The sequence below is a fragment of the Adelges cooleyi genome, unplaced genomic scaffold (genome assembly GCF_023614345.1).
Source record: "Adelges cooleyi isolate 19-005CV unplaced genomic scaffold, UGA_ACOO_1.1 ACOO_flye_CR_arks_rails_tigmint_CR_PRNA_38, whole genome shotgun sequence".
Lineage (NCBI taxonomy): Eukaryota > Metazoa > Arthropoda > Insecta > Hemiptera > Adelgidae > Adelges > Adelges cooleyi.
In genome coordinates this window covers 1,418,017-1,438,626 of record NW_026096056.1, presented here as the reverse complement: position 1 = coordinate 1,438,626, position 20,610 = coordinate 1,418,017, and the positions used below count along the sequence as shown (strand labels likewise).

At 35.2% G+C, this 20,610-nt stretch overlaps 2 protein-coding genes across 2 annotated transcripts; one reads left to right on the top strand and one right to left on the bottom strand.

Annotated features, from left to right (window-relative positions):
• The first annotated feature begins 109 nt into the window (after positions 1-109).
• Positions 110-20,300, top strand: LOC126841210 (piwi-like protein Siwi). The gene is made up of 23 exons (XM_050577535.1): positions 110-461; positions 1,100-1,260; positions 1,328-1,537; positions 1,670-1,937; positions 2,008-2,158; positions 11,560-11,772; positions 14,198-14,355; positions 14,456-14,498; positions 14,562-14,681; positions 14,870-15,099; positions 15,165-15,350; positions 16,107-16,286; positions 16,981-17,136; positions 17,213-17,361; positions 17,829-17,937; positions 18,020-18,309; positions 18,398-18,549; positions 18,638-18,762; positions 18,855-19,026; positions 19,107-19,228; positions 19,321-19,472; positions 19,872-20,019; positions 20,105-20,300. Exons 7-23 carry the CDS (start codon positions 14,212-14,214, stop codon positions 20,219-20,221), a joined length of 2,595 nt encoding a protein of 864 aa, XP_050433492.1. The 5' UTR covers positions 110-461; positions 1,100-1,260; positions 1,328-1,537; positions 1,670-1,937; positions 2,008-2,158; positions 11,560-11,772; positions 14,198-14,211; the 3' UTR covers positions 20,222-20,300.
• LOC126841213 (uncharacterized) lies at positions 2,963-5,443 on the bottom strand. Its single transcript, XM_050577538.1, has 3 exons — positions 5,179-5,443; positions 3,979-4,138; positions 2,963-3,807 (listed from the first exon to the last, which is right to left on the bottom strand). Exons 1-3 carry the CDS (start codon positions 5,318-5,320, stop codon positions 3,492-3,494), a joined length of 618 nt encoding a protein of 205 aa, XP_050433495.1. The 5' UTR covers positions 5,321-5,443; the 3' UTR covers positions 2,963-3,491.
• Positions 20,301-20,610: the final 310 nt, after the last annotated feature.

Below are 20,610 nucleotides of genomic sequence, written 5' to 3'. Positions count from 1 at the left end.
TGGTAACTGTGTTATCCCCCTCCAGCCGACCATCGTGGACCGCGGTTGCCACTGTTATCACATGCTGCACATCTCTTATCAATTTTTAAAAGTACAGAAAACAGAAAAATATCCAACACTTAAGTAATACCATTAGCATAGTTTGCACAGTTTATATTATAAAAACATTTTCATAGGTAGCTGTGGATTTATAAATGAACTGACTCCACACTCTTTATAGCGTTAAAGAATCGTATAGCTTAAAGTGTACGGCTTACACTCTAGCTGGTACAAAATAGACTATTCTGTGTTAGTGCACTCTGTATGTATCATTCATCACGAGTCACGCAGTACATAATGCAGAATTTCTTGAAAAGTTATTATTCGTTGTGCGATTACATAATATTATCAAAAAAACATTCCAGATCAGTGCCGTGCGGTGTGGTCTTTGAATCTGAGGGTCACGAAGTAACCGTGTGAATGTAAGTACCGATACTAACATTATTGTCAATTCAAATTTACACCCGTTTTGTTTAATTTAATAATAAACTACAGTTTACGGGTTTAATGAGGATTTTCAAAACAATTTAAATTATTGTACCTATGTAAAGTATAGTCTTATAGACTGAGTTGCGCTATCAACAGCCGTAGGGATTAAAATGCAAGTTTATAGCCATCCGGTGTAGCAGATGCCATGATCTTTTTCTTATGTAAACATTCAAATATTTTTCTATAAATGGGTTTTGAGAAATTCATTTTTTATTATATCATAATTTAATTCCCATGTTTTGCTCGATTTATTTTGCACCAAAACTACTGAACCAATTAAAATCATTGTGATAAACATTCATTGGTAATTCAAATACTTAGATTTGATAGCTTGTGCGACTAACAGATTGGGAATTCCAACTCACAATATTTACTATTATATAGCATTATATAATATGTATATATTATTGTATACATATATATGTAATGCTATATATATAAACAATATATTTAAAGTAGCCGAGGGACTTACGATTAATATTTGCACGGCTCCTAATGTATAATTATTAGTAGTAATAATATAACTAATTGAGAACTATTAGTAATATATTTTCTTGTTGTTTGTTTTTAGAATCCTCATCTGGAAGTCAGTCCGATGGCGACAATATTGTATAAAAACTTCAATGTTGTTTGGCATGCCAAATTCAAAGGCATCCTTTATTTCATCAAAGTGCTTTGGAAGCGGTTATTAAATTTGCAAGAGTTTAACAACAGGTGACACCTGAGAGAATGGTAAAACATATCGTACATTAATAACTTTAAAATTGTCTTCTTAAGTTAACAAAAAGTAATTTTTTAGGCTTCTCGAAAACACAGTTAGCGCCGTGTCAAAAGATGTCCGTACTTAGTTCAGGGAGAGATACAAGTTTTTTGTATCTTCTTGCAGCGCCATATCAACTATTTTAGAAGTTTGAAGGATGCTCTGAGTAAAGTGGCCGAAGAATTTGATGGAGAGGAGTCTGAGTTCCATGTATTATGATATTGTAAACTAACATATTAAATGTGTGCCGTAAGTTAAATTGATTCTGTTATAAGATGATAGGTGATCTTACAAATGATGTCTAATTTATAAATAATTTGTGTATAAAATTTGAAATCTTATTAAAATTAATTTAGTTTGTTTATTTTAAATATTTTACAGAAGAAGATATGGGTGTGTCGGTCTTTGTTGGACCAACGTTTAGTTATTGGCCAACACATCTTCTACCTAATAACTAAAGCCCGAAGCTTCCAAAAGCCAACACTAGAGGCAATGGACGGAGCTTTTAGAAGTATTTAGTTGTTGCCCAGGGCATCTAGTTTTTGGCCATGCCGAGAATCGGCTGCATTGACCAGATATGGAGCACCTGGTCAGCAACGTATTTAGCACAGCAGAAGGGTTAACCATAATTGTTTGCACACCTTCAAATGTATGATTATTAGTAGTATTAATATAATTGAGTATTATTAGTAATATTTTTTCTTGTTGTTTGTTTTTAGAATCCTCATCAATACTTAAGCACTAAGCAACAACGGTTGCATTTGCCTAAAAGCATTTTGACACTAACACTGTGAAAAAAAGCTGGCCTGAATGATTAATACAAATTTACTATTACTTCTATTCTTCTTCTTTAAAACATCGTTTTAAAAGGTATAACATTAAAACGTTAATTGTATTTTCTTTTTTCTACAAATTCAAACTTAGTTAAACTATCAGATTATTATACTAATAATAATAATAATAAATAGTCTATAACAGCATTTGTTTTAGTAAAAAAAATACACTTTACTATCCAAAGACAGTCTTATAAACTTAATTGCATAATTAATTTTGCTAAAGTAAAATATACTATTTTTGAGTTAATATTTAAGATACATTTTAATGGTTTAAATTAAAAAAACAAACGTCTAACAATTGAGGAAATGTAATCAATATTATGTTTATTCCATTTAAGGTGTTCATCAATAATAACACCCAAATATATTAGTAGACTATGACACAACTGTTACGGTTTGAAGAGCTATAACGTTCACTCAAGTGGATCATACTTATCACTGCATTCGTTTTATTTGTATTTATACTAAATAAAATAAACTTAGACTTGTGTAAGCATTAACCCAGAGTTATCAAACCAAAGTTTAGCCTTTTTTACACATAGATAACAATGAATAATAATATACATCAAGTTAGATACATAATCTCCATTAACTATTAACACAATATCATCTGCAAAACAAACATATTTTCTTTTTTATATCAAAATTTAATAATCATTTTATGTAAATTAACAATTATGACCCAATGACAGTTTTTGTGGTCTAAAAGGTTAAAATCAAACTTACAAGATATTGTACCAAGGAAGAAAGGTTGACTTCATCGGTCATTAAGAATGTAGAAGTAGAAATAACGATGAGCATATTAAACTATGACAAGATACACTAACAAATTTACCACTCGACAATCTCAGCGTAAACATTAAATTTGTTTTATTGTTTTTTTTAAACAGTTTTTACTAATTAGTAGCATTTTTTTAAGAAAAATTATAAGTGCACACACTGTATACAGTTAATAAATAGTATTATACATTTGTTAAATACCTATTCAAAGTAGTTATAAAAGAAAAAAAAATCAGTTAAAATATTATTAGATGAGTAAAATAATGGTGAGAGGGGAGGGACTGCAAAATGATTTTGCCCCTTTGGCGAAAAATGTATTATGTTAATAAAAAAAAGTTATTAAATTACAAGTATTATAATAACGGTTTAGAAACATAAATTTGTTATGAAAAAAAAAAAAAAAATTAAAGTAAATATTTAAATTTATCGGTAAGTATAAGCATCACTGCTTAAAAATAAGATAAGGTCGTACAAGGTGTATACAATATGATGATCTGACAGATTTTAGTTTTTTTTTTAAACTGTATATTTCACATTTTTTATTTAAAAAAAAAAAATTATAATCTGTCCGATCAATAATGGATTTTTTAAATAGTATTTATTTTATCGATTATTATAGGCGGGTCGTAGTCGATGCGTTCATCCGTCTTGGGTTGAATGTTTTTTAATTCCAGTTGTTTCAACACACTATTAACTACCCATAGTGCTTCTATAACTCCACGAGTGGATAGCCGTTTCACCCTATTCGTGGCGGATTCAAAAAACGCCTCAATATCATAGTTGAGGGATTTGGGTAGCACATTAGAGGAGAACATGGTTTTGTTGATTATTTGAGACGGTGAATTTTCTTTTACGTCTTCACTTTGGTGGTCATTCGTGTCGGACATGTAATCCGACGTGTAGCTAAAACAAAAACAGACAACTTTTAAATATTTCAAAATCAGTTAATACTCAAACTACCGTTTGAGACATGCAACAACTACGGTTGAATGGTTACTACTGAGAATAATTCATTTTAACCAATTTTGTACACATAGCTATTTATGCAATGGTTTGGGTAAGACTTGTACTTACTTAAGAATATTGTCCACGTCGTCTAAAAATGACAATTTAGAAAATAGCGTCGACCATTTAGTTTTACGTTTTTTCGGTAAATATTCATTGTTTTCGCCGTTTAATTTCAATCTGTTTCTCGTACACACAATGGACTTCCAACGACGTCTTAGATCAACTTCTAAGCATACAAAAAAATAATGTTGTTTTTAATAAAATTTCTAGCAGATATTTGTTCTGGAACAAACAAAACTTTTTTTGTCCCAAGAACATCATAATGTAACAAATATTATTTTGAATTTCTAAGCTTCTTAATAATTCTAATAATCAAAGTACCTATTACTATTATGTCAAAAACATAACGATAACATTACTCATAATATAATTATTGACAAAAATTTCAACAACATTAAAAGTTAGACTTGTCGATAGAGGGCTAAAACCGTTAAAAACTACTATGGAATTTTTATTAAACTGTTCGCTAAATAAATTCTATACCATAATTGGATTTGCTTATTTTAATAACGGTACCATTGTACAAATATAATTTGTCGCAGAAAATACAATTAAAAAATTCATCAAATTTGACAAAACCCAATATTTTATTGATAAACTGTACAAATTAACTGTCAAGCTTTTATCAATAGTTATAATATGATAGCTGTTTAAGTTTTATAAAAGTACTTATTTTTTGTGTTCGATATTTTGTACTATATTTATTCATTAGTTTTAGTTATTATTACTCTTGCCCCTAGAAATTTTAAATAAATAAATGTTTGCGAGATAAATAATTTACTTATTTAAACTGAACCTAGATATAACTAGCAGCAAGGGTGCAATATCGATTGAAAAAACTTGATGGCTTAAACACCGAAAAATATTGTTTGAAGAGTGAATTTGTCAAACGTTTTAAGTGCCAAAGTATAAAAATTGAACTCTACAATTTTATTTGTATATTATTCATTACCGGAAGCAATATTGTAAATTTTTCAAGTGAGGAATACCTAATTATTTTTAAAAAAAACAATCATATTTAACACTTCAACATATGTTTAATTGTTTCCGGTAATGAATAAAATACAAATCAAATTATAAAGTTCAATTTCTATACTTTGGGACTTGGAATATTCACTCTTCATTTAGCTTCCAATCACTTATTGTAACTTAATGTACATGCCCAGCTTCCCACAAGTAGCTCCTATGAACAGTAGCGGTACTTACCGGTAAAAACACCCAGCTTTTTTGTTATTTGGCTCCATGCTTGGTTTTTTTTTGTTCTTTGTCCTTTTTTCATGTATATGACGGGGTATTTTTGGACTTCTTCTATTAATTTCTCCTCGTCGGATAATGAAAATTTAGTCATATTTTATTAGGCACTTCTTACATTCAATATAAAATATAAATTATTGTAAGGTAAAACTTAGCTATACAAGTTACTGTCGACCTCGCGGTATTAATAGTACTAACTTACTAAGTTAACAAAAACGACCACCATTCAAAATCTTATTATCTAATCAGAGTCGCCCCAGCTGTATTTTGATAACAGAAAGTGTCGTGGCTTTAGTGTATGTTGTGTTGTTGCCAATACTCTATTATTCTAAGGGGCAGTCCATGTACACCCCCCCCCCCCCAATGAACGTACTATTGGCGTTTCACCGACTTTTTGGGAGAGGCCTTTTACTGACGTGCAAGGAATATTTGAGTTATAGATGATAAGTTGTTGTAGTTGAGGTAAGGAATAGGGTATATTGAAGGGTAGCCTGGGGTTCGAGTATTAAATATGAATTTATTAGTATACAATGAATATTCAAAAATAAAAACAAAATTGTCATATAGACGTTTTTCCAGTCGAAGTGAAAGTCGAAGTGTATCGTCGACGGCGGCGGCGGCTGCGGCCAACCCGTCCATCCGGCGAGCGCGGCCTGTCGGACGACTGGAGGGAAAAGCGGGCGCGGGCGCCATCCGGCGGTGGCGAGTGTGATTAGCACTCGCCCACCACCGGAGTCGCGATGCGACCGCGTCATACTCCCCCCCCAGTCCGACAGGTCGGGCTTCAATCCGGAAGGACTAGCGGGGTAGCCTCCAGGAACCCGTTGATGGCCGGCGTGACCTCCATGACCTCGGTGCAGGTGATGGCTGGGCTGACGGTGGCTGCTGGCCGGGCGTGGTTGGCGTGACCGAGTCCGTGCCGCGGCGAGTGGGTGTCATGGGTGACGTCTGGGCCAATGGTTGGTGCTGGACGGCAGTCATCGGCGCAGGCGACATCTGGGCCAACGTGGATTGCTGGACAGGCGTGGTTGGGGCGGACGGCGTCTGCGCCGAGCCGGCGTTAGACGGGACAATGACCGTCCGGATCCGTGGTCATGTCTGTGGGGTCGTTGGCTGCTGGGCTGGTTGCGGTTCTGGCCAGAGGTCCTATGGCTGGAACTTCTAAGTCTGCTATGGCTGTAGCTGTGTTCGGAACCGGCCAAACTCATTACCCGCATTCTGTCCATGAATGTTTTATTCGGGTTTGCCATCCTTTGGCGCCTCTCCGGTACAACGTTTGTGTCCTGGTCGGACTTGTTGTTACCGGGTTTGCGCTTTCGGGTTTTTGGGAGCACTCCCTTTTTACCGGGTAACACCCCGAATTTACCGAAAGAGTTCCCTCCCCCACCGGAAAGAACGAGGTTTTCACCGGACGTTCGGCCGACATCTCCGGACACCGGATGTTTTTCGTTGAATCTTTCGGGTTTCCCCGGTTGTTCGGTGAGAGATCGAGTTCTCATTTGGTGTTGCCCGGTGAGGGTTAGATGTCGGGTACTTTGCATCACTCCCTTGTGGGATTCTTCCGTTTTACGGTTGAAGGGGTTGGCACATGCACATGTGTCACACCTTGCAACGTATCGACGGACCGACTCCCGTATTTTGGGCCAATAGAAACGTTTACAGAGTGCTCTGTACGTTTCTTTCCCAACTTGGAAATCCGGACGTTTCATGGTCGTGATATCTCCTCAAAAGATTATCAGCCATTACGGAGGGTACTACGGTTACATAGTCTCCGAGCGTCTCCGGGCCTTTTAGGAGTATACCATCTTGCATGTGATAATACTCGTGTAGGCGACGAAATACTGGGCTATCGCTTTGCAATTTCCGAATGCACTCGGATAAAACGCGATCTTCGGCCTGCCACTTACGTATTTCATGTACGGAGATATTTTTCGGGTTACTTCGGTCCATTATGGCCCCGAATTTATGTTTACCCGTATTGTGGCCCTTTACTCCGTTTTGCGGAAACTTCACCCGTCCATTAGCCTTCATAATCAATGCAGACTGTGTGTCTTGGTCAGACTTGCAACATTGATTAAGACTTTTGGCAGTGGGTGAAGTTTTTCTACTTACTCCGTCAAGCGGAAACAGCCGAACGACTTGTTCGTCCTGGTCGGACTTGACGTCGGTAGTATAGCTTTTCGCAGTGGGATCCGTTTCATCAGACCCTAAATCCGCAGCCCTCAACCGTATGTCGTACAGTGAGTCTGTATCGGATTTAGCTCTTGTCCGATTTATCTTCGAAAGAGTTGACTCCGTCGGAAGTGTGTGGCTGAGTTAAACGCCGGGACTGATAACAACTGAGTTGTTAATCGGTCTTGTTCCGGGTCTTCCGGGAATTTGTTCGGCATACTGTTCTCGGGATGGGCACCTTGTTCTCCTTGGTCAGGATTGATGCCACACCCCTGTGTGTCCGAAACTCTTCCCTCCTCGTTCGCTTTCTTCCGTGGAAACTCCACTTCTCCGGATGTTAAGGCCGCAAATCGGTTTTTTCGGTGCTTACCCGGTACAACGTGCGAGTCCTGGTCGGACATGCTGTAGCCGGGTTTGCACCTTCGGGTTTTCGGGGAATCTATTGTCGTTTGTCCGGTCGGTTTCCCATGAAACGACCGGAACTCTGCCCGTTTCCCGACTTGGCCTTTGACCGCTCCGGGCAATTCGCTCGCCAGTGTCCGGGGCGATTACACTCCCGGCACAATGACCCCGCGTTTTCCGGCTTTTTTGGATTTTTCTCCGAAAACTCCAGGCCTGTCCGGTCCTTTCCGGTGTTTGTCCGGTGTCCTTCCGGGTTGCCCCGTTTTTCTTCGGATTTCTCCGGTTGCGGTCGGTTGTTTGTCCACCGAGAATACTTCCCTTCGGTGGACCAACGATTTTCTACGGCCGGAGTAGGACGAGTCAGGTCCTCACTGTCCAGCGCGCTTGCGAGCTCTCTCAGCTCGGTTAGTGTGCGTGGACGCCGTAAGCGAGCCTGAACGCGGCAGTCACTCCGCATTAGGCTCGTGATCGCCTCGATCAACTCCGGCTCAGTCAGTCGGAGATCGAGGCGTCGAGCGAGCTGGTACTTCCACATCACAAACTCCCCAAGGGATTGCCGTGAGCCTTGCTGGGCTCCGTGGAAGTCGCTCCTTATCTGGGTCCGGGTCGTGTCGTTATCGAACCGCCGGAGGAATTCTTGCCGGAATTCCGTCCAACCGGGGTTCAACGCCCGTAGTGTGCCCCACCAGTTTCCGGCTTCCGCCTTAAGCTGTGGCGACAACACTCTTACCCATCGGTGGTGAGGAATGCCCGCTTCCTCAAGGACCGCTTCAGCCTCAGTTATAAAGGCAACCGGATCTTCTTGCCTTTTTCCGGAAAACTCCGGCAAGGAAGATCTCGCTAACTGCAGGCTCTCGTGGGAGATAAGGGATGTCTCCTGGAAAGTGACATGTCTATCCCTTCTCGATTCCCTGGTCCTTTCTTCCGTTCGGCCTCCGAAAATACCCGTGGACTCCAAGTTTGGATGGGTCTGGCTTTCGTTTAACCCGTCTTCACGGTCATTTTGTCCGGGGCAAGTGGTGTGCACCTGATTTCTACCGAAGGAATTGAAAAATTCTCCGGAGAAATTCGGATTTCCACCGGAGAAATCACACCCCAAAGATTTTGCCCCCGTGAAAGGGGCGCTTTCACGGGACAAAATTTGGTTCTGACCGGGAGATTTTGTTGTCCGGGTGTTTTCCACCGAAGGCCGGTAATTGATACCGGAGATCGCTATGGAGGTCTGAAGTGGAGGTGGGGGGTCCGGTATCGAAGTTTGACCTCTTCGGACCATATTGTCCAGGACACTCCCTAGGCTATTTTGTCCGGGCCTTGTCGGGACTCGTCCGGTCCAAACCTCCGTATTTGACCGTGGAGGAGGTAAGTTCGGGATGGTACCTCGGTTTGTACTACCGATTCCTCCCTCCTGTTTCCGGCTGGATTCCTCGAGAGCGTTGAGCTGTGACCGGGCCTGGTCAAGCTTACCCTCGAGCCGCACGATACACTCCCGCTGGAGTGTCACCGTGGTCTCCAGTTCTTCGGTCCGGACCCGCTCGGCCGACACCGAAGCTTCCAGCGCTTCGGTCCGGCCCATGTACTCGTCTATGACCTCACATAGACGCATGTACAGGTCCCGGGTAAGCGACCACTCCGATTCGGATTCTAGGTCAGCCCGGGAGGGCGGTACCTCCTCTTCGGCCTGTACCTCCGGGTTAGACTCCGGTTGGCCATTAATCACCGAAGGGATGTTAAACTGTTGGAGTGGGGGGGATGACGGGTCCGTCATATAGAACCGCATGGTCATCGGGTCGACCCCCTCCTCCTCGTTGAGGGATGCCTCCAAACGCAACACCAGGTCGGGTTTTGTCCCCTCGGTGCCTAAACCCCGCGCCGCCAACTCGCCTTTCAACTCGGCTATTGTCAGGTCCAACAATGCCTTACCTGACATGTTGATAGGTACCACGTAAGCCAATTAGCCGAATGAAATATTACCGGCAGATTAGAGCGGCTGGTCAGCGGGTTTGTGGTTTTGCCTAATATCTATTTTTAGCACAAACCACGCTCGGGTACACTCTATACAGAAACCCTATTAATTTTTCGCTTTTTCGCGTTAAAATACCCCAAAATCGTAACTTTTTTGAGAAAAAACTCTCTTACGGTGGGAGCCTAGACTAAACTTAAGGTCCAGCTAAGCTAAGTCCGTTAGACTTTAGAGGGAGTGCCAAATTAAAAAAAAAAAACAATTTTTAAAAAAAAATAATATTCAAATTTGCACTTACCTTAAGTCCCTTTCAGTCTAAAAAAAATACCGACTGCGCCAAATGTTGTAGTTGAGGTAAGGAATAGGGTATATTGAAGGGTAGCCTGGGGTTCGAGTATTAAATATGAATTTATTAGTATACAATGAATATTCAAAAATAAAAACAAAATTGTCATATAGACGTTTTTCCAGTCGAAGTGAAAGTCGAAGTGTATCGTCGACGGCGGCGGCGGCTGCGGCCAACCCGTCCATCCGGCGAGCGCGGCCTGTCGGACGACTGGAGGGAAAAGCGGGCGCGGGCGCCATCCGGCGGTGGCGAGTGTGATTAGCACTCGCCCACCACCGGAGTCGCGATGCGACCGCGTCAAAGTGAAAAATGTTAAAAATAGATAAAATTTTTGTGTTGCTGGTAAAAGTATTTCAGACATTTATTTTTCATAATTAAACTGCGATTTTTTAAATATTGAATTCCATCAAAAAAAAAAAACGTGCTATTTTCAACAAATAAAGTACATTTTGCTTCTGTGGAAATATTATGGTTTGACTGTATTTTTTCCAAAACACTCGATTTTTGTTTTATATTATATTTAAATAAAAGTAAAAACATTTTTTTTTTTAATGTATTGTGGAAAAAAAATTTGAGAAGCAAGTAACTTACAAACCTATAATATTTAGTATCTACTAATTAAATTTATCTTTATTCCTTTGAACTTAAAACAACAAACACAAACAAATGTATTTAAAATGAATAATTATAAAACATAATTTAAGTATAACTCCTGCTAAACAAAACCCGTTGTAAGAAAATATAGTCTAGAAAAGTATTTTTTTTAAAATTTAAAAATAAAAATTAAGTCAACATTTAACCTTTGATATTGGTATTATAATTTAGTTACATAATTTACCATTTAATTTTTAAAAGTTGATAGAGCTAATTGTTAAAATCATATTACTCCGTTAAGTGTCATTGTTTTCCTCTCAGGACGTGTTTTTGAGTAAAAAAACGGCCCACAATACTTTAAAGTTTTGTTATGTCCCTTTAAAAGTCCAGGGATCGAAGTGGGTGAAGATCATTTGCAAACAAAATATATAAATTTCAACAGTAATTGATTAAAAAAAATAATATGGTTTTATTTGTGACAAAAAAATTTATTCAATAAGACCATTTTTGACTGTACCTTCTTTTTTTAGTGTAAAAACCGCGTAAAATGGAATAAAGTTGATACTACTAATCTGATTTTTAACGTTATATGTTGTACAAGAAATAATTAAAAATGGTTAACTATAGACTGATTTTTAATTTTTATTTACGTGATGACTGATGTTAATAAATTAAATAAAACAACAATTGGTAATTTCTATGGGAAATTGCACATTGCACTTTACCAATTATTTGTTACAGTTACTATATATATTGATATCAGTAAAGTATATGAGAAACGTTGTATTCCATTTAATTATAATTTGAAAATAATAAAAAAAATAAATAGCCAATCTAATACTACCCTATTTGCTTGTAGAAACGTGAAAAGAAAATGTGTCGGATGTCTTTGAAATATGGAAGTTATAATAACCTGATGGAAATTTGCAACAATCCATGGCAGTTCGTACGGCCATCGACCATTTTGTCTGATAATTCAGTTTTATATAATTTTCTAAGATCAAACATTTTCTTAGTTCGGCGTTATTAAATTGTTGTATACATTTTATCGCATCTCCACAATTAATAACAGGTAACAATAAATATCACATACCTATTTCTACTTTACAAACACCACTAACATAGTGTTTAAAATAAATATTAACAACATTTTGTTAAGATAAATTTTGTAAGTGCATAATTAATAATTCGTTCATCGACTTATGTATATAGGGACTATCGACTATCGAAGTTCACTAGATTTACCAATAAATATAAGAACTTTTTTACCAATTATTATATTTGCATAATAACTTTTGGTATTGTAACGCTAGTATTGTGTACCAAAAAAAATATATATTAATCTGTTGTCAAAATTAAGTAGCTCTCATAACGAGTTTGACTTGTTTTACTATACAGATAAAAATCTTTGTTATATTACTTTTGTTATTACTAGGTTGTAAATGTAGGTATACATTTTATGTATATAGTAAATGAACACTCAAAACAACTAAACGTTAACGTTTTAAAAATATTGTAAACATACATGATTAAAATAGCTTAAACTGTTATAAGCTAAAAAAAACATTTTCTTGATAGTATTTGTAATGTGTATTTTATAGGCACATTGCTCTACGGGTACATACAATTGTAATATTAATAATAGTCATGAAAATTTGCACATAAGTTACTAAATATTTATCTATATTTATATAATTTCAAACAATTTCATCCATGTACACATTATATTATTATACACTATAGTAATTACTAATTAAATAAAAATTTGTTAAAATTAAAAATGATTTTTTTATATTAGATTATTGTATTAGAGTTCAGCATTAGCTTAAGTTGTAAAATTTTTTTTTATTGTAAACATAAAATTAGAAAAGCCAATCAATCAAATTATATAATCGTATGAACTAACATAGTAAGTGAAGTAAAAATAGTGGTATGATTTATGTTAGTCAATCAAAAGGATTTATGTAAATCAAAATCTTTAATGTGCTAACAAAATTAGCCAGAATTTTTAATAGTAAAAGACATAAATGTATGTGTCCATACATTAGGTATCGGATCTCATTTTCATTCTTGTTAGCTAACTAATTAATTCATAATTTTACATTTTAATTTTACTCGTTTATATTGTATACATATACATAATTCTTACTAGTTTTTTTCATTTTGACGAACATATATCCCGGTTAGTCTGGAGTATAAATTAATGAAATAATTGAATGTGATCAATTCGGGTTCAACGTTATAATGATTTGGCAGCAGTTTTTTTCATTATGAATGTATTATGCATTTTAGTATTAGGTAAAACATAATATATGATCTACGAGAGAAGTCTGCGCAACTTAACCCACTTTACAAAAATTATCCTTGTCATATAACATATTTATACGTGAAAATAAAAATAATTTTGTGCCATAAGGATTTAGAGATGACAAATTTTAAATTTAATTTGACAACATCGTTAAAAAGCAATACAGTATACTAAAGATCTCTTTAATCCACTAATTTTCTTGGCAAATAATTATAATTTTTTACTACTTTCAAATCAATAATTTTCGGATTTCTTATGTTGCCTTCCCAGTGTGATATTATTTTCCATTTGACACATTAACACTGAAAGTATATTTTTTAAAAGCTGTTATTTTGGCCATTATATTTAAAAATAAATGTTTTATTTATTTAAATAGGCAGTTATTTATAAATCTAGTTGAAAATGAGAGGAGGGCAAGTAAAATATCTGATAAACGTTGTATTCCGTTAAATTATAATCTGAAAAATAATAAAAAAAACCAAACAGCCAATCCAATACTACCCTCTTTTCTCGAAAAGACAATATGTCGGATGTCTTTGAAATATGGACGTTATAATAACCTGATGGAAATTTGCAACAATCCATGGCAGTTCGTACGGCCATCGACCATTTTGTCTGATAATTCAGTTTTATATAATTTTCTGAGATCAAACATTTTCTTTCTTAGTTCGGCGTTATTAAATTGTTGTATACATTTTATCGCATCTCCACAGTTAATAACAGGTAACAATAAATATTACATACCTATTTCTACTTTACAAACACCACTAACATAGTGTTTAAAATAAATATTAACAACATTTTGTTAAGATAAATTTTGTAAGTGCATAATTAATAATTCGTTCATCGACTTATGTATATAGGGACTATCGACTATCGAAGTTCACTAGATTTACCAATAAATATAAGAACTTTTTTACCAATTATTATATTTGCATAATAACTTTTGGTATTGTAACGCTTGTATTGTGTACCAACAAAAAAAAATATATATAAATCTGTTGTAAAAATTAAGTAGCTCTCATAACGAGTTTGACTTGTTTTGTTATACAGATAAAAATCATTGTTAGGTAGGTGGTAAATTTAGGTATATATTTGAAGATATTGGGATTTAAACAAACTTAACATGATAACGGAAAAATTTACCTATTCATCTGTATTTATAACAATTTATGTGTTTGTTTCACAGCTTAAACATTTAAAATGTATCCAGCTAGACCAACGAGAGTACGAGCTCGGGGTCCGGTTAACAATGTGCGTCAACCCGGTCCAAGGTATCCACAACAGCGACCGACGTTCACATCCTTTACTCCTAGACCACCTGTGTCTGGATCTGTTGATTCACAAGTAAGCTGAAATCGAATAACAGTAACGAACAAGTTAATAAAAAATATAATTTTAATGGAAGATTACAAAAATACTTCAAAATAATTTTTTTTTTTTTTAGGTGAAACAAGTAAAAGAAAAGATGAACAAATTGGCAACAACGGGTATAATATAATTTTACATTTTTGAAAAACGCTTTGAAGTTAACTTAATCTTACCTTATACAGATGATATGCCAATTCCCCTTGGCCGGGGAAGTGTACGTGGCCGTCGTTTAACGACCGAATTTCAAGAAACATTTCTAGCGCCCCGCCCTGAATCGTCATTGACTCCGACAGGAAAGAGAGGTATCACATAAATATAATGATTAGCAGCTTAGGTATATATCGTGTAGGGCAGATAAAGCCATTTAAAATCCACAAATCTACATATTATTATTCGTACACAACAGCTATGTTGTCGGAACTTTTATGTAACGACACAGTCAAATAACTCCAACTACAGGATAACGTCTAATCTTACATACAAATTGTAGGTGTCTCCGGAGTTGAAGTACAATTGTTGTCAAATTATTTCCCGCTGAGATGTATTGACAAGGACAAAGGATTAATGCAATGGGAACTATATCAATATCGAGTTGACTTTGATCCCGAAGAAGATCGTATTGCAGTCAAAAGAGGTTTATTGGCTCAGCATCGCAATGTTTTTGGCGGTTACTTGTTCGATGGAACTATGTTGTTCACAAGCTCCAAGTTGAACCCCGAGGCAAGAAATAATGGCTAACCCGGTTGTGGTTTTCCGGTATAACTGAGTGCGTTTTATTGTTTCAGTCATTCGAGCTGACATCCCAAGATCGTAAGGACGATAAGATGTTCATTATAAAAATAAAATTCACTAATGTCTTGAAATCTGGTGATTATACTTACATTCAAGTATTCAACTTGCTTTTGCGCAACTGTATTCGGCATCTCGGCCTTAAGCTAATATCCAGAAACTTTTATGACCCGGAAGCTAAGGTCAGTACTTATTATCCATTGTATACATTACAAGGAGTAGTGATAAAAAAGGCAATTTTCGAAATTGTATCCATAAAATCACACAAATGTAGTAACAGCTTGATGTATTCAAACCCAAAATAAAAATAAACCTTTTATTTTTGAAAAGATTTCCACCGCTCCAAGTCAATAAACCAATATTCAGTAAAATTATTTAGATTTTTTAAAAATTATAGAAACATGTAAATGCAAGTAAGTCATTAAAAAAAAAAATACTCATTATTTTCTTTCATGATATTTGCTAATGTGCAGTTTTTCTTTTTGGTAATACTTTAGATTATGCTATTGTATTAGAATATAAATTCACATTTTTATCTCTTTTAATTACTTTTCTATAATCAAATTTTTTTTTCAACTTCAATTTTCATGTAAAACGAAACAGTCTTAAGTATATAGAATAACTTATTTTACAAAGCAACTTCATTATTCACTATGATAAAAAAAATGCTTAAAGTAACACATATATATTATGCAGACATTATTTCCTTACGGTACTATATATTTAATTTTTTTATTTCTGTAGTATTAAAACTATTTGAGTTATAAGGGAAAATTTAAATAATTTTACTAAATATTGGTTTTTAAAAAAAAAAATTACCTTTTTCAGTGGAAAAAGGTAATTTTTATTTTTACCACTTCACATTTGGTGTACGTATATCCTACATAGAATTTAAATTTTAATATTTATTGAATTTTTGTTCATATATAATATATTAGATTGACTTGCCAGCACACAAGCTCCAACTTTGGCCTGGATACGAAACATCCATCGCCATGCATGAAAACAATACAGTATTAATGTGTGCTGAAATTTCGACCAAAGTAATGCGCCAAGAAACAGTGTTGGATTTTTTACATTCATGTGCCGCCGAAAGGTCTAGGAACCCAGAATGGATGGTAAACCCATTTTATCTATTTTATATTGATGGAATTTATGTATTTATAAAACAAAGTTTTCACGTGATGCTATATTATTGTGTTAAGAGGACGTCAAAACAATATTTTCAATGCCAAAAACTTTATCTCTGGAGGTTGCATTGCTCTAGAAAAATTATCAGTTACAGCTTTTATTTATAAGCAACCAAAACTAAAGACGAAGAGTTTAATTAGATGATTACAATTTTTTTTTCCTTTTTTTAAATGTATCTATAACTTTTTAAAAGTGCATAATTTAATATTTTCTCAACTAAAAAATTATAATTTTGTCGCTAATGTTACATTATTTAAAAAATCCAAAATAAATAAGTAGGTAAACTCTTCATCTTTAACTTTTTTCGTTTGTAAATTTGTTTAGTAAATGCACTGTTAAATTTCCAAAAATCTCCAGTGGTATGTTTTTTTCAGTAAATACATGTTTTGGTATCGATGTAATGTAAAAATTGATAATAGCAAATAGGCTGTACTTTATATAATATGACCACTTTTTAATTATAGGCTAGTTAGTCTGTAGGCTACTGTTATACTAAAGCGATTTCTAAAATAATTAATTTGCGTCGGCAAAAAGAGGCAATAGTAATTTAATAATGAAATTGCTTTGTTGTCGTTTAACATTTTTTTAACGTGTTTCGTTTGAACATTTACTTTTGTATAGACCAATTTCAAGAACGGAGTCATTGGAACAACTGTTATGACAGTTTACAATAACGAGACCTATGTTATTGACGATATCGACGAAGCTTCGGATCCTTCGTCAACGTTTCCTAAGAAAGATGGCACGAAAATGTCGTACAACCAATACTACAAAGAGGTATTGATAGTAATTTCCACTTAGTTTTGTAACTTGTATGTATGAAATAAGTCATCTCGAACTCGATGTAAATTAGAAATGGAATGTACAAATACGCGGGGGCAGACAACCCATGCTGATATCGAAGAACAAAAAAAAATCTGTCCGCGAATTTGGGGTGGAAGAATCTTTGGTGTATTTGGTTCCTGAGCTGTGTGTCATGACTGGATTAACTACTCAGATGCGGTAACTATTATTATTTTGTACAACGTGATATTTATCCCTGATCCGTGAAATTGGTATTAGGGTTAATAAAAATACAATTATTTGTAATTGTCCAAATGCCTGTAGGTAAATACACTGTTTGAAATGAGAAAAAACAAATCAAAATTGGTCTGGGAATATTCGTCAAGGAGTTGAAATAATAATTACGAAATGGTTATATATATTTGAATATAAATAAAGTGTTTTGGCCTTTGGGGATTGGCCATGCGAATGGGCCCCTATATAATAATGTACAATTTTCAATTGATAATAAATATTTTTATTCGTGTTTAAAAAATTAAAATTTTCGTTTAAAAAAATATGTTACGTTATAGAAATTCATAGTGGTGACTAATGAGTATTGGTATTATGTATTATGTCTTTATCCAACAAGAGCCTCTCGATATTTATGCGTTTGATATTATAATATTAATTGATTTATGTTGTAGAAATAATTTCAATCTTATGAAGGACTTGGCAATCTATACGCGTATAAACCCAGACGAAAGGGTCAGGCGCCTTCGGAATTTCGTCAAACGAGTGTTGTCGTCCAATAACGTAAGGAAAATATCAATTCGTGGAAATAAAATTAATAACTAAAATGACAAATACCGTACAATTGTGCGTTGTTCGTTTGCAGTCTGTAGAAGAGTTTACGAAATGGAACTTAAAGTTAGACAGCGACCTCGTTGAAGTAAAAGGGCGCGTTTTGAAACCGGAACCGATTTTTGGCAACGTAAAGGATTATAATGGCGGAGATCAAGCTGATTGGACTAAACATCTAAGAATGTCACCGATGTACACTAATGCTGTAGTGAAATGTTGGGTCGTTATGGCTCCTGTGCAAAATAAACAGGAGGTAATCGCTTTCCTCACTACTCTGGCAAAGGCGGCCCGGGGGATGGGTTTCACATTACCACAGCCTGTTATGTGAGTGTCCGGTATCTGATGCAAAATTTAGGCTATTGTCACCTGCCCGGGACGTTTGAAATATACCGTCTATATTTTGTTTTACAAGGGTTCCACTGCAAGATAGTCGATCGGATACCATTATATGCACTCTGGAGGAAGCGGTGAATCAAAAAAATCCGACTATTATACTTTGCGCGATTCCACCGAAAGGACAACTGTACGCTGTGATAAAACGAAAATTGTGCGTGGACAGGGCAGGTAAACGTCGTCTCGTTCGATATCGTCTTTGTCGGTTATAATAGTACATATTATCAATTTGTTGTACAAACTGTTTTATGCATTTCAGTGCCGTCCCAAGTGGTGCTACTGAAAAATGTACAGAAAAATAACATATCGGTTGCAACGAAAATCGCTGTACAAATGAATTGCAAAATTGGAGGTGCACCGTGGCTGGTGAAAATTCCTAAAAAAGTAATTATTTGTGACATTTTTTTTTTAACAGACCGTATTTTGTAGGTATTTAAACTGCGACATAACACATTTTTCCTCGGACCTATTTTCAGGGCATGATGATAGTAGGTTATGACGTTTACCATACGCAAAAAGGTAAGAAAAAAATGTCTTATGGAGCTTTGATTGCAACAATGGGCGACACCCACACTAATATATTCAGTTGTGTTGAGCTCCACGAGGTCGGCGAAGAGTTGTCCAACCATTTCGCGGCGACTATGAGCAGTGAGTAAATAATTTAGTAAAGGATCATTGTTTTTTTTTTTTAATTACAATTTGTTGTTGTAAAAATACTATTTTTCCAGAGGCCTTGATGACGTACAAATCGATAAATGGACATTTGCCAACGAGTATAGTAATATACAGAGACGGCGTCGGCGAAGGGCAGCTTCAATATGTCCACAAAATTGAAATCAAACTAATTAAAGTAACGATTATTATTATTTTTGTTGTAAAAATGTGTTTTGAATAATTTATTCAATTGTATTTATAATTTTTTTTTTTTTTTTTTTACTATAGGCCGTCGTTAAACAATTCTACGGTGACGCTGGTGTCCCCATGGCGGTTGTCGTAGTTACTAAACGTATAAGCACCAGGTTTTTCACAAAACAAGGCACGCGTAACCCTCAAGCCGGTACAGTTGTAGATAGCGTGGTCACCGACCCTAATAAGTAAGAGAATATAGTTTTTTTTTTTGTTTATCGTATTGGTATAAGTTACTGTTGTAGAATCAAATAGGTAGATCTAAAACGTAAAAACCCACGAGAGATCAAACTCAATTGGTCGGTTGTAGGGTCTGTCACAAAAAAAAAATTATGAATTAAAATTGGTGTAAAAAATACAGTTAGCTCTTTTCACTTAAAATTCTTAACCGTTTTATTTTAATTATTAGTAACGTGTTTGTTTCAATTTCCATAATATTTTAATTTTTACATTAATAACTTGAATAACACCGTGAAATTAAAAAAAAATCAAGGCCCAGACGTACAATACACACAAATCGGTGTGACTAGATTTTATAATTATTGTGTTGTAAATTGTAGTATTTTTTTTCCTTTAACAAATTTTAGATACGACTTCTATTTAGTGTCACAACATTCGACACAAGGAACAGTGGCGCCTACGCACTATCAAGTTATTGAAGACACTTTGAATCTTCCACCGGATCATATGCAAAAACTTACATTTAAACTGTGTCACATGTACTTTAATTGGTCGGTGAGTAAACACTTTTCGGATAATTTTATTAATATCATAATAACGCCCGTCGTTGAGCTTGTTTGTTTTTATTTTTTCATTTCAGGGCACCGTACGTGTACCAGCCCCGTGTTTATTAGCCCATAAATTGGCATATTTTGCTGGTCAAACATTATGTGGATCGCCGAACGTTGGTTTAGACCGCCTCCCTTATTTTTTGTAATTAAGTTTCTTTACTACCTGTTTTATATTGTACCTTTTGTTTTATTGTTATTGAATTTGTCACCGCTTCATTTGACCCATACATTTTTTTTTTTACAAATTTATTGTGTTATTTTTCAAATTACTTATACTTTTTTATGTGTTAATTTTCAATATAAATGATCGAATGTTTAAAATGTGAATTCATACTATTTGTTATTTTTCTGTTTGCTCTGCGATTAATCTTTGTTAAATATCTGTATGGCCCTCAAATAGTACTCATGCCCCAAATAGTTCTTCATTAGTAAGTACATTTAATTGAAAAAATAAAAAAAGTACATTCAACTATAATTTAAAGTAAAATTGTTTGCTTTCCACAAAGAAACGAAATAAAATTTAGGTTACTAACTG

Excerpts from the sequence above, each read along its gene's own strand:
- LOC126841210 (XM_050577535.1), top strand. The coding sequence starts at position 14,212 with ATGTATCCAGCTAGACCAACGAGAGTACGAGCTCGGGGTCCGGTTAAC. Across the intron at positions 17,362-17,828 it reads GGATTAACTACTCAGATGCG|AAATAATTTCAATCTTATGA; the intron begins GTAACTATTATT and ends TTTATGTTGTAG. Across the intron at positions 20,020-20,104 it reads ACATGTACTTTAATTGGTCG|GGCACCGTACGTGTACCAGC; the intron begins GTGAGTAAACAC and ends TTTTCATTTCAG.
- LOC126841213 (XM_050577538.1), bottom strand. The coding sequence starts at position 5,320 with ATGACTAAATTTTCATTATCCGACGAGGAGAAATTAATAGAAGAAGTC. Across the intron at positions 4,139-5,178 it reads AAAGCTGGGTGTTTTTACCG|AAGTTGATCTAAGACGTCGT; the intron begins GTAAGTACCGCT and ends TTGTATGCTTAG. Across the intron at positions 3,808-3,978 it reads GACGTGGACAATATTCTTAA|CTACACGTCGGATTACATGT; the intron begins GTAAGTACAAGT and ends TTTTTGTTTTAG.